Source organism: Lichenostomus cassidix, chromosome 2 (genome assembly GCF_008360975.1).
Source record: "Lichenostomus cassidix isolate B80296 chromosome 2, HeHo_3.0, whole genome shotgun sequence".
Taxonomy (NCBI): Eukaryota; Metazoa; Chordata; class Aves; order Passeriformes; family Meliphagidae; genus Lichenostomus; species Lichenostomus cassidix.
Genome location: NC_139482.1, coordinates 47,320,671 through 47,334,964, shown reverse-complemented (window position 1 = coordinate 47,334,964; position 14,294 = coordinate 47,320,671). Strand labels below are relative to the sequence as shown.

The window sequence follows — 14,294 nt, the reverse complement described above, 5'->3', positions numbered from 1 at the left end:
ATGGGCTGCTTTATATTAATGTTTGCTCTAATGTTTAGATTTACTCCAAATTTTTATCTTTTAAGAGTGTCTTTCAAGTTGTCTCCTCTCTTCTGCCAGTGTCATTTTAATTGTGGTTGGTATTTTGTCTTCTTCACAGAAGTCATTGCATTTCACTGCATATTAAAAGGACACCAGTAAGGTTTTGGGTTTTTTAAAAGGAGCTTTCAAACCTAAATCTGGAACTTTGGGGATTGTTAATTGATGTAGTGCGGTGTTTCTCAAACTGTGGGGGAAAACGTAGTTCAAAAAGCATTGTGAAATATTTAATTAGAGGAAAGAAAGTGGCACATTGCTTCTGCCATGTGTATAGACTAAGAATAGATATAGTTTCTGCAAGTACTGTCACTAGTAATAGCAGTATACCGAGACAATCCTAGCATCACAAGTCTAAATGTATGCAATATTAGTGAGCAACAGTATTGTTCAAGTGGTGAACAAGAAAGGGATATTGATGTCTCACCATACTGCGAAGTGTTGCTCCCTGTGCTTCATTCTGGCTCCAGACTCTGGCTCTCTCAAAACTGAGGGGTTTACTTCTGAGGGGATGAAGGAAGAGAGGGGGTCTTGCCTCCTTCCCACCCCACAAACCTGCACATTTAAATGAACTCTTACCCAGAAAGTGTAATGGTACTGCAGTAGCTGGAGCTAGTAGTGCTTTTTGTATGAATATTACTAAGATTTCCAATGTTATTGCACACCCTGAGTTTATAGTAAAGGGAAATGTCAGTGCCTTTAACAGCTGACAAGAGCCTGGTTCTTGAAGATACAGGACTATGAAGCAGCTCATGGGGAGAGGAAAAAACCCCAAAAAAACTAACACTAACTTATAAAAACATTCCCTGCCTGGATTTGCTAGCAGCAGCTCCTTTCTGTCAGATGGGAGAAGGAGTTAGTGCTTGAGGCTGGCCACTGCAGCTGTATCTCAGCCATACAGAAGGAGGATGTCTGTCGCTGCTGATGGAAGGCTTGCCCAAAGACAGATGAGCCAAAAGGTGGCTACCATTTCAAAAAGAATTGGAAAACACTTGTCCACCTTAAGCCATTTTGCTAAAGGTAGAGCTTGCTTAAAATCAACGTTTAGGTGCCAAACAGATGCTTTTTGAGTTTTATTGCTCCTTGTTGTACCTGTCATATTTCAGCTTCAGAGAATTGAATATGACACTGTTCATAAAGCAGATACTAACTGGCATATAAACAGTGAAAATATTTGACAGTTTTATAATGCTTGCAATTTTGTTACCATCAGGTATTATGAATAGAGCTGGTAAAGAAATCATATTTACTATCTTAATGTGATTTTTGTTTCCATTTTCTTTCTTGGACTAACGAAAGGTCTCAGGTTTTTATTTTTATTTATTTTTTAAAAGCTGTTCAGCAGCAAGAATAACCTTGGAAACAATAATGCAGATGTTTTAGTGCACTGGATATAATTCAATGCACTGACACACTTGCATACATAGGCAGTGCTTCATTAACATAATGAATCAATTGTTAAATACAATAGGGTTTAAAAAATATGATTCCTATTCTTACAGGGCTGCGGCATTGGAGTACTCATCATTAGAGCCTCAGTTCTTTGATGTGGTGGCAGGCAGCCAGCCTGGATAAAACAGGCAATGTTATTGTCACATGTTACATTTTATTAGTCTGGCTTGTCCAAAGCCACATTCCCACTGGTTGGCTGGAGTCTTTCAAGGCTGCAAACTGATGTCCTGTGGTGTGTGTGGCTGGGACCTCATCACTGAAAAATACATAAAAACTGTCTTACTGCTTATGTTTAATACAGAGACACAAGCAAGGCTTAGATGGAAGAGGGAATAGCTGTGCAGAAGGGTTAGACATTGTAAAAGAAAGGGAGGGGGAGAATAAATAGATATATTTAGTGAATTGCAGTCTAATGGATGCTATTTATGCTTTCTACTTGGTACTATCTTCTAGGTTGAGAAACATAAGTTAAATGCAGTAGACGGGGGTTTTTTGTTGGTTGGTTGGTTGGCTGGTTGTTTTTTTGTTAATAGAAGTGCAAGTAGAGCCAGGATACACTTGAGGTCTACAGAACTAATATCCCAGTGTTCCTGATCTCCAACATAAAAAATGTTCAGGAAGTAATATTTTAAGAAAGAGATAAACCACTTTATGAATTCTCTCCTTGATTTTGATGGGTTTGTGGGATTTTGTTGGTTGGTTGGTTGGTTTGGGGTTTGGTTTGACTTTTTTCATGTCTCTGATTTTACTAGCTCCATAATTCTTGCCAGAACCTCCCCGTTGGAACCTGAATTTTGCTGCCAGCAGCCAATGCCATTTCAAGATGAAGGCTAAACATGACTTTAGGGTTGCTGCTTCCATAAAACTTTTTAAGTATGACCAGGAGTCTCATCTCTGAAGTTAATTCTGCTCTTATTTAAAGGAAATGTGTAATGATGAGGTTCCTGAAGTTATGCACCAATGAATTAATTCATATTCTGGCCAGCTGGAGTATCCAGGCACATTTTATGATTCAATTACATTCTGGTTATAGACATACAGATTGTAATACAAAAGGGAGTAACACTAAAAATCCGATAGTATAAATTTTTTCTGCCTTCATGCAGGAACTTTTACCCTGATAGGCCACCACTGTGTCAGTCGTGAGGTGGGGGACTGGAGTTTCTTCATTCAGTCTTCAAAGGCATGCTAACAGGTTGTGTGAAGAGCCACATTTTAAAGCCCTGCTTTGTATTTTCAAGTGTGTTTTTGCTGTATTTTAAATATATTGGGCAAGTATGCTGCACTCAAACATGATGAAATCCACAACTGTAGGTCCCTAGGTGTTTTTTAAATTTTCAGTACTCTTGACTGGGAGTTTTTGCTGTCCCTATTTATACTTGAGAAAACAGAGAATGTTATGGCCTGTTTGGACACTAGATGTGGAGTAAAAAGTATCTGTAAAATTCTGTTTAGAGGGGTTTTTTGTTTGAGGTTTTTGTTAATAACACAATAATTTGCTGCTTCCTTGTTGCACACAATCACTGTAACACCCTAAACGTATGATCTGCAGGTCTGTGCTTAGATCTGGTGAAAAGCAGACATAGGAGTGAGGACTTCTTTGGGAGTAGGGAGGGAGTAACTGAGGAAGATGCAGCTGAGAGTGAAGGGGGAGAGGATATTATTACCCAGGTTTCCCTAAGTCTTGTGCGCTCTGTGGAACTCCTACTGCTAAATTTAAACTAAGGTGCTGCTACTGGCGTGTTAAAACTACCACCTTAGGAGCTGTGAACTGAGCTGATAGAAGCTCTCTCCCGTCAGCAGCTGCACTTGTTGAGGGTTTTGCCTGTTGACTCTGAGGTGCGAATATTTCCTGCCCTGGGTTGTGCTGCTGCACAGGCAGAACTGTGTGCTGTTGGCCTGGCCTTGGCTGGGTTTTATGGCCTCCATTACTGTACGCTGTAGTGTCCTTGTTCTTCAGGTATTCACTCTCTGGTGCTCCCCTGGGTTAGGGAAATTCTCTCTTTTGTCTTTTACAGATGCCCAGTAATAAATTAACAAGTGTGGTCTCACCAGTATTCCATTGTAGTCAATGGAGAGAGTCGATTCCCAGAGTGGTTTAGAGCAGGTTGAGAAGGCTAAAGTCCAAAGCACTCCAGCATCTCTCCCTTACAAGAGAAGATGTTGCCTCTTATACCATGAGAAACCAGGACTGAAATAGTGAGTCATGGATCCAGGTGTCCAATGTGGCCCCTGGTGCATGGCAGTAACAGATAAAGCCTCCACTGATCATGAAAAGAGGTGTTTTTCTGTTTTTTAATGGCCATAAAAATGACTTTTGCACTGAAAGATTTATTAGTAGAATGATAGCATTAATTGTAAAACAGAATGGTGTATTTCCTTGGCTTGAAGTTCTGTTTTTTTTGATAGATGCACATGTCAGCAACAGAACTTTTTTCCTTAATGCCTGTTCTCACTAACAGATGTGCTGCGTCTGCTATTTTTTTCTGTGTTAGGTTTAAAGACAGCAAAGCTAAGGGTTTTCTTGTTACTTCTGTGGTTAAAAGGTGTCAGACAGGGAGAGTGACATCCCAATCATTGTCCAAAAAAACCCAACAAGCACAACCTAACCTAGCCAACCCAGAAAAAAGAAAAAGCAACTCTGTTAGTTATGTGGAAAGAAAATATACTCAGACTTGGCCTAAAGAAACCGATCTATAATTTTGTGGTATTGCACAAAGTATATCTCAGCTGCACATGTAACACAGGTTTCCACCTGGATTTAGGCTTCTGTCTCCTTTACAGTTCACACATGCACACACACTCGCAATTTGATTTGGACCTTTTAAAGCTGGTGTACTGGTGGTTTGAACAGGACTTAGGGCTTGGTCAGCACTGGTGTATTGGACATTCTTTGATTACTTTTGCTCATCCCATGATTCCTCTAGAACAAAAGAGTGGTCTGGACTAACCCAGCTTACAACCTTGCACACCTGTGCTTAGTTCTTCCTGCTGACTGGTTCCCTATGAGGTCTCTGGAGGGGTAGGCATCAAAGGATGAAATTCGTGAGGAAGCTGGAGTGGGACATCTCAGTCTGTGTTGTGCAAGTTACTTTGGAAGTGCTGCCAACTATTGCACGCGCAGGCAAGGGCAGGTATTCAAGAAGACCGAGTTAGGGATGTGTGTGCATCCCAGCACACAAAACCTGAGACATGTGCAGGTGAGCACAGACATGGTGACTAGGTGTTCCGGCATGGTGAATGTCATTAGGGCCACATCTGAATCGTGGACACCTGTGCTAACCAGGCAGTGCAAATAAAGCTTTCCAGGTGTGTAAATTCACATTGGCTCTGGTGCTGCCTGTGCTTTGTGTCGTTGTCAGGATTCTCCCCTTGTGTGCACATCTGTAAGTCACGAGACCCTAATGCCCCAGTGTGATTTCCCACTTAACTTCAGCTATCAAGTTAATATCTACCTAGGAAAATACTTTTATTCTAACCAATGTGTTCAGTGCAGATATGTGATAAGTTAGCTGAAGGTGTTATCTCCTGTAGGGAGCAGGAAGTTTACTTTGATCTCTGTTATTTTGTACATTAAAGCAACAACCTGATCTTCTTAGAGTTTTAAATGAGCATCTCAGCATGTGTAAAAGCTCACTTCATTTTTATGAGTGTAGAAGAAGACATAGAGACAATAAAAGAAAAAACACTGGCACAAAATACTCATTTCTATGAAGGAAAAGCTTCAAAATATTTTTGGACTGACTGTGAGAAATTCTTTGAAGTACATTGACTAATAAGGTAAATGTGACTTTTTGGACTGTAAATGAAGCAAAGATAAATAAATTTCCATAGACATATTTTTATTAAGATTAAGGTAATAAAGCCTTCAAATCTATGCTCTTTGACATCAGGCAGATACTTAGAGCCAGAGGGAGAAAAACGTGACTTTGAATGGTCTGCCAAGGGGATTTACTCTGCAGAGAACGGAAATAGACTTTTACCTCGGTTTTTTCATGGTTCAAAAAGAAAAAAATATAATCGCTTACTTTTCTTTTTCTACTAGTGCTGCATTCCTATAGAGGCAAACAGTCGTGTCCTGACACTGTCACCGGCACCCAGTTTCGTGTCTCGCAGCTTTCCCTGGCAAGACTGCGGCACTCTGGGGGTGGCTGTGAGCCGGTGGGAAGCCGGAGCTGGGCGCTCAGCCGCCTGTCCCTCCCGGAGCAAAGCAGGATGCTGCTGGCTGTGCAGGCAGGGTGGCAGGGCTGCTGCTGCTGCCGCCAGCTCAGCGCGCTGCCTGCCGCAGGCTCCCCGCAAGCAGCTCGCTCCTGCCGAGCAGCCTCCGCCCTGGAGAGTTCATGCAGGGAGCCGTGGCAGCCCTCGTCTGACTGCAGTCACACCCCTCTCGTGAGCAACGGGCTGCTGGCGATTTATCTCCCTGCTAGGGAAGGGGAAAAATCCTGTCTGGAGACTTATATGTAGGGCGAGTGCAGCCCAAGGGATTATTAGGAGCAGCAGGTTGTTATTACTGCTAGTACTTATTAGTACTGCTATAGCGGTATTTATTTTACATTTGTAAAGTGCTATCAAACTAAATTTGTAAAGTGCTACCAAATAACTAATTGCAAACTCTGTGTCCCAGAAGAATTCCACTTTTTCTTCATCTTGTTGCTTTTTTCATCATGAGTTGTGCTTACTCACATCAGTGCTGTAGCAGTAGTGCCACAGGGGGACCAAGCTGTACCATGAGAGGCTGGCTGTATAAATAATTTTTATTATAGAGAATCCATTTGCTTTTTCTTTTAGCTGTTCTTTACAGGTTCCAATGGATTCATTGCAGGGGTTTTATGTTTGTTTTGTCCAAGTTTTTAGTTTCAGATATCATCATATAATAATGCAAAGGTGGTATAGAATAGGCAAAGGGGGAAGGAGGTGAATAGGTTTGACAAAAGACATAAAGGTTGATGGTGTAGAGAACTTAGAAGTAACAAAATAATGATATGGAAAGTAATTTAGTCCAGCCTTCCCAGTATTTATATTATTGCTAGTTTAGCTTGTTAAATTGTCTTTTTGTCAGTTTTCAATGGGAAACTATAGGTCCTCTGGGAAACAATGGGAAGAAGAGGCAGTTACTCTTTTTGTCCTCCATTATACTGAATCTTCTAGCTGGTTTCTCTTTACTTTGTAAAAGGAATTAATAGCCCAGATAAAATTTAGTCGAAACATGGAAATATCAGAATAGGACCTACGGTAGCATCCTAAGGGGTAAAGGGGATGCAGCATACAGAGCTGTGCACTCTGCTTGGCAGCAGTTTACCTGCAGAATGGCACATGTGTGCTGAGTGGCAAACTGAAGTTATCTGGCTCCAGACAAAGCTGTGCTCGCTCTTCCCTCTGTCCCTCTCCCTGCCAAGGGGTTTTCCTTTTTTTTTTTTTTTTTTTTTTTGGGAAAACATAGAGGAAAGAAAGCAGTTGAAAGCAGGGACTGCTCTCACAGGATGGCAGAAGCTGTAAAAACCCTGGAAGAGGAGGACAGCAAGTCCAGTAATCCAGACTGAGGAACTGATCAGTCAAAAAAAACTGGGGTTAAAAAACTGTTTTTTATCTCGCATGATCTGCCTGATCATGCCTTCACAGCCTGGCTGCAGCTACACAAACAACCGAGCCAGTGCAACAGAGAAGCTGCTGTGGAGAAGGGAGCAGTTTCCTACTTCTACCTTTTCCCCCATGTGCTGGTATTTGCAAGCCATTTAGGTACATAGCGAGGCAGATGAGGAAATGGGTCCTGGTGAAAACTATTTTTTTCCCCCTTCTGGGCCAGAATTTAGTTCAATTAACTTCCCTGCTGGGGATCATCTTGGGTGGTCATGTGAAAATAGAAATGGCAGTGAAAGAGGAAGGAAACCAAGGGCTGAGACAACATGGTAAGCAGGAACAGAATCCTTTCAGCAGGTGCTTTCATTCATGTTTGATTAAAATTGTCTTGTGTTATGTTTCTGCCTGTTTATAAACTGGCTTAGTTGACTGGACTGTTGAAATAATAAATCCTTCTATGATCCTCATCCTGATCCTAATCCTGATCCTGACCTGAGCAGGGAATCCTGTCTCTGTCTTTCTGTCTATTCAACAATGAAGTACAGAAAACAAATTCAAGGGAAAAATAATTTTTCCTTCATATAACAGGCCCTGATACTGAGTTAATTTTTCCACTAATAATATTCCACGAAAATTAAAGGTTAAAAGCTTATTTTGACTATAATGTTGGATTATGGGTGGGTTTATGATGAGTTTTCTGTATTTTGTTTATTTTGTTTGCTTTTTAATGATTCAGTGAACTGTCATTGGAAGTAACTAGAGAGAGGGATCCTATGTTTAGGAGATTTGGGAAATTTTTGTGAAGCAACAGATAAGTGTGACATTGTGTGGTCACCCAGTATTGGAGAAAAAAGGCTCAGTAGTCACTCAGCTGGTGAAATTTGGTATGTTTCTTTTTGCCATGCAATTTCATTTATGGTTTGGGACATAAAAGTGCATTTTCTCTTAGCCAGAAGTCTTCTAAAAACACTTCTGTGTGCACCCTGTGTTTATAGCAATGTTCAAAGCATTTCAACATCAACAGGCTAGACTGTTTTTTAGTTTTCTATTCTAGGACCCAAAGCAAGAGAGCTGTTTTGAGTCAGTCCAAATGCTCGTGTGCTCACAGATGTAGAGAACAAAGCAGAACCCATACATCTGGGAACTTAACACCTTCCAGCTGGTGTTTTATCAAGGGGCAACCTGCATGTGTGCACTTTAGAGAGAGGATTACTGTCATCATATGACCATCTTTGAAAGGGACAAAAGAAGGTTTAAAAATGTCTTCTGGTTTCAGATGTCATTCCTGGAAAATGGTCATGTTGATATCTAAATCTTCTGTTTCTGTTGGGTAATGAGATGCAGTGTACACAAAAGACCCTTTGATTTCTCAATTGAGAAGCTGATTTTATGTCATATGGGGTAAGGTTGATAAAAATGATGAATAATGTCATAATACATATGTCTAGAATTGCTATATTTATACCTTTATAAGACCAAAACAGCTGAAAGTTTTGGGATCCTTTCACACTTGATGTTGAACAAATAATGAAATGCTGCCATTTTTATTCTTTGTATTTACTGGCTTTGGAATCATATTCTAAGAGCTCAGAGGTATTCTAATATGGTGATTTTGCTTTTTCTTTATTTTTCCATTTACCAGAAAAAACCACTGTCCTCGATAATAAAAGAAGTCTGTGATGGGTAAGTTCTTCCATATAGTACATATTAGATATGGTGCTTTTTGAAGTATTAAACCAACTGGGTGATAATTTTTTCAAAAAAAAATCTAGATATTCTGTATGACTAGTCAGTAGTTTCTTAAATCTTTTGTGTTATCTTCAAATTTTGAATTTGCAGTGCATTTTGGATCAATTGCTTGCAAGATGAGGCTCCTAACAAAGCAGCTCCATCATGTGGGTGACTCTCATTTTGACTGTTTCCTTCCTTCCTGCATAGAGATGCATTTTGCTGACTCAGTTTGGCTTGTGGTCCCTGCAGTTCATGGGTTAAGGGACTAAAGGACTGCCTCTGGCTTTGAATTCTGAGCACTGAGTCCAGTGGGTGCTGTAAGCTGGTCCAGTTGATGTGACTGTTCCTATGAAACTGAAATGTTAATTGTAAATTCTGCAATATAGACCAATAATTGGCTAAGACAAATACCTTGATTTAAGTTTAACAGATTAATTTTAAAAGTTGTTTTAAGCAAGTGCTACCACACAGGAGAAACTAGTTATATCAATCAAATTGCTGCTGAGCTAAAAGGTGATATTTTATGTCTAGTGTAATATATCAGCTTCATACTATATGCACTGTGTGTTGTATAAGCTATCGTAAATTTATGCTGCTGTACTTCTTTTTTTTTTTTGGTCAGTTTTAGTGACTTAGAGATCTTGCTTTCTGCAAGCAAAGATAACTAGGATGTATTTGTACTGAGGTTTTCCCTTTGTAAGCAAGCTTTTGACTTCAACTTTGGAACTTACCATTGAAAACTATGGAAAATTATGAGGAGTATGAAAAATACATGGGAATGACAGATGCTTGTTTGGTCATACTAAAATTATGTAAAGGATACTTTTTGAATTATTAAGATTTCATTTTGTGATTAATTTATTTTCATATTTCTAAGGTGGTCTCTTGCAAATCATGACCAATTTGCACTGCAGCATGCTGATAGTTCTAATTTCTACATCACCGAGAAGGTGGGTAAAACATTCAATGCAATTTTTGCATAGCCTATAAAAATATTTGCCACAATAATTTATTTTAAATTAAAATATATGAAAATATACTTTCCATTCTGCAATGCCACTGAGAGGGTAGGTACTGGGAGATCTGGTTAAATGACTTTTAAACTGATTTATTCTGTTAGGAAAAGCAAATAGAAGTCTGAATGTACAAAGTTCTTCATGTCTGTTGAGTTTGAGACTTGAGTACTGAGCCCTTCAACTTTGGTATTTTTGTGTGTTTAGTATTCTGCTAACAAGTGGTGTACAGGAAACTGAAATATTTAAAACATGAAGGGCTCTTTGAAGTCTGAGAAAACCTTCAGTGCATGTCACTTTCCTTTTTGACTGAGCAGGTAGAAATAAGTTTCAGTGACTGTGTAATATTTTCTACTCACTCCTGCCTGCTGTCTTGTCCTTATCCAGTTCTGTATGTTCTTTTGGCTTATTTTTGTGGTCCACAGATAGCATGGCAATAGGTGATTCATCAAGTGATGCAACGATTTCAGTGCAGAGTAATGAAATGGCTATAGCTGTAATAAAAATGGAATGTCTAGTATAAATATATGGGACAAGCTCATCTGAATGGGACCAAGTAGAACATTCATTCCTAGCATTACTGATAAAATTGCTGAAATGATGAAAAATTATTTGGAGCAGTGGAGGTGTAGTGCTGCAGAGGTACAATTTCTAAGCAATGGAAGAAGGACACTGTTTAAAACCTGCTGAAGTCCACATGCAAATTCCCAAATCTCAGTGGATTTTGAGCTAAAAAGACCTGGGTTTAACTACATAGATATAGATGTCTCTTGCTCACCTCATTATCAGTTTAGTTGGGCTTGCTCTTAAGTGGAGGGATCTCTCGGGTTTGTTTTGCATTTTACAATACTTTAGGATTTGCTAATACAACTCAGACGTGAACTAAGTTTTCTTTTGCTGTAATTCTTACCTGCACTCAAGAAATAAAGGAAACTTAGGCCCAGTTAAGCATTTGGAAATACTAAATTTAGCAAGACAGCAAGAACAATTGTTCGTAAGATTGTGCTGTGCTTTTTTCCTAGGCTTTCTTCTTTTTGTTTTTGCTTGTCTTCTTGCTTGCTTGTTTTTTAACAGACCAGTTTCAGTTTTTCATTTACCTGCTTGTCACCCCAGACAACCTTCTCAAAATGCCACTTTTTTTTCATGTGTGTTGTTTTGGCGTTTTCCCCCCTCTCCTTTCTTTTCAAGTTTCAATTGACAGACACTTCAAAGGCCACTACAAGAAAACCTGTTGAAGAAATTACTGACTTCTGTGTTTTGCCTCCACCCAATTTAAATAGTGAGATTGTTCTGCTAATTGCCCTCAATGGTGACACAAGGCTTTCCAATAAATCAGGCACAATTGAATTTGCCTGTTGGCATTTAAACTCTGATTGTACAGTGAGTATTTCCAAGAAGCAGGGATTGAGTGAATACTTCAGCTTTTTGAAGGTCTTTGTCCTGATGCAATTGGAGGGATATTTCAGGCTTTATCTCCACCTTTGGCAGATAGAATTCTGCAGCTTTGGAGAAGAGAAATGTTTTCTGTTCCACATAAAAGAGAGTCTGATGGTTTTTGGCTGTCTTTAACTTGCAATAAGGATGGAAAATTATGGTCTTCTAGGACATTTTGGATTGTACTGCAGAGAGGACTTTGAGTTTGTTTATTCCCTACTGGAAATATGCAGAGTGTCTGACTCTGAGTCACATAAATAAGAGAGAAGAGCTCTAAATGCCACTAGAATTACTCAGATGTCTGTGACTTTCATTAGATATTGTTCACTGTTTATTGCTGGTTGTTTGATAGTGGCTGTGGAGAGAGGCTTATATAGGCCATCACCCCTCCTACAGAGTTTCCCTCACTTGTGTTCAGTAGGATGCTGCTGCTCTCTGAATTAAAACATGAAAATCAATACGCATGAGGACAAACACATGCACTTCAAGGAAGCTACAACACTTAATTTTTAAAATCCACATTGCTTTAATCTGACCCTTACTAATGGACATGAGCAGAGATTTTTTTTGTGACAGTGACAGCTTCTCGTAAGAAATATTTTCAGCACATAGAAAATATTTTCACCTGCTCTTAAAGGTGAATTGTATGTCTGCATATGCAGATAACATTATAGGTCATGTTTCTGCAGAGTGTGAGTGACTGTCTTTCAGTTACAGATGCCTCTTTAAAATATCACCATGTTTTAAGTTATGAGCAAGAAAAGCAATTAATGTATTCTTGTATAAAGCTGCAAGAAGCTTGGAAGTAAAAAAGTCCAAATGTTACATGGCTTATGACTGTAGTTTTGTTTTTGGTGGCAAACAGCCCATCTGTGTTTTGGCTGTCATATGCAGAACTCTATCTTTTGTAGCTGGACCTATATTTCCCAATTATACCATACATAAATAAAAACAACACCCAATCAGTTCTGTCTCTTAATTTATTTATGTTTTGGCTGTATTATTTGGAAAAATGCCTCTGCAGAAGTAGCAATGACTCCTTCAGGCAGAATAAGTGAGGTCTTTTAACAAATTTTGATTCAGCAGGGCTCCTACCAGAGATAGGGCTTATCGCAGCAGATCCAGTTTGGGATCTGCCTCTGAGGTTATGGTATGGCTATATCCATGCCCTTGAAAGTGCAGTGGAACTTATTAATGAGGTCTTTAAGCCTTTTTTTTTTTCTAAAAAGGAGAGAAATAAAGAAAGGGGTATGCGAACAAGAAAACCAAGCAGGCATAGTGCCTGAGCTAAAATTTGTCTGGTGTTCTGATCACAAAGTATTTCATTTTTAATTATGTTAATAGGTGTGTGTTCTTTTAAAGACCTTGCTTATCATGAAGGAGCATTTCTCTGGCAGGTCTAACATCAAAAAGCCTGACTTCTGAGTCAGGATCTTATCATGCTAGATACTACAAGATAAGAATAAATAAGTCACCTTTGCTTCAGTCTGTACCTGAATTAGATGCTGGTGTACATCAGGCACAATAACTCAGGAGCACTATAGCCTGAGGGAGCTCAGGTTTAGAAAAGAAAATGCTGTATGAAGAGTGGAAAGTGACTGTATAATTTTGTGTGCTATGTGTGCTCCCTGGCTGAAAACCACAACTTGGATAATTGCTAGCTGTGTTTGTCTGCTGGCAGGACTGGCAGTACAGGGATAGACAGTCAAGTGGCTGATGCTGCAGGTTGGTGGGTATGGCTGGTCCCTTATGGCTGCTCACCCTTGGCCACCTCTAGATCCATTTGTGGATCCTGTGTTGGGCTGGGGAAGGATGGTGTTCAAGCTGGTTTCACTGCTGGAGGCAGAATCTGGTGGCTCTTAACCCTCCACCTGAGCAACTAACAGAAACTAAGGGTTCGCTGATAGTACTGAGCGATCTGTGAGCCAGCACTCAGCACACAGTGGTGACAGTGGTGGCATTTTTTTTAATGTTATCTTTTAAATGCAGAAACGTTTCATTCACCTGTATATTGAATGCAGCCCATTTTTATTGTCATAATTTTGTTGTGTTTGTGCTTTTACATCTGATGCCTCAGAAGACTTCCTGTGGGTTTTTTTCCCTTCTTTCCTATCTTCCATATTTCCCTTTTATTGTTATTGCATGAAGTGGAGGAGAGCAGACACTGAGATTATTCCATTAGTTTTGGAAGACTTTTGATTTTGTTTTACAAGAAGAGCTGCCCCACCTTCCTTTTGTTGTAATTATTCGGCTCTGTGCTGTTTGAAGATAGGACATCTTTCTACTCCTCGTCTTCCCAATGTTGGGAACCTGGGTGAAGTCCCTGGCTCTTGTTCTTTTTCAAAGGTGATTTTGCTCATGACCCATTTTTCACTGAACACAACCTGTAATATTATATTCATGTGAAATTCCACCATGCCATAACAGGCTCCCTGCGTGGGAGTGTACGCAAATAACAGGACAAGAAATGAGCCATTTGTACAGTTGGGACTTTTTGAGTTTTTACATTTTTCATATTTGTCAGTTTTCACTGATTAATTGAACTTCTGTGAGTTGAAAGTAAATGCTCTTAATAATGAAGGTTTCTGATTCATTGAAGGACTTGGTCCTTCTTAAGCAGCTGAGAATGAGAAGTAACATGAAGACTGGGAACTGGAGAAAGGCATTAAGTGAGCTATTTCCTTGGCCGTTTTGCATTACTCCTGATAATACATTTGTTAATAGTGCCGCATAAATTGTAGATTGCAGATTTGACCTGGATCAAATCATGCCCATATTTCCCTTTACTCCGCCATGGGTAAGACATGGTATTTCCTTCATATTCACAAATTTCTTACAATTTGGGGCCTCTGCACAGCCCTGCAGAAATTCCCTACAGTAAGGGCAGAATATGGCATCTGAGTGGCTGTATTCCTACCTGCTTGATGGATGCTGGTAACACTGCCCTATGGAATCTAGTAAAATCTAGTGGACACCTGTATATTTTTCCAGTGAACAGAAGTAAAACTTGAG

General features: G+C 39.6%; 1 protein-coding gene across 4 annotated transcripts in view; it reads left to right on the top strand.

Annotated features, from left to right (window-relative positions):
- Positions 1 to 14,294, top strand: part of ELMO1 (engulfment and cell motility 1) — a 303,034-nt gene that overhangs the window by 54,328 nt on the left and 234,412 nt on the right. For all 4 annotated transcript variants that reach the window (XM_085051421.1, XM_085051418.1, XM_085051420.1 and 1 more), the window contains 2 exons: positions 8,747 to 8,787; positions 9,713 to 9,785. In XM_085051421.1, coding sequence (XP_084907547.1) covers positions 8,747 to 8,787; positions 9,713 to 9,785 — 114 coding nt within the window. The remainder of the gene's footprint in view (positions 1 to 8,746; positions 8,788 to 9,712; positions 9,786 to 14,294) is intronic.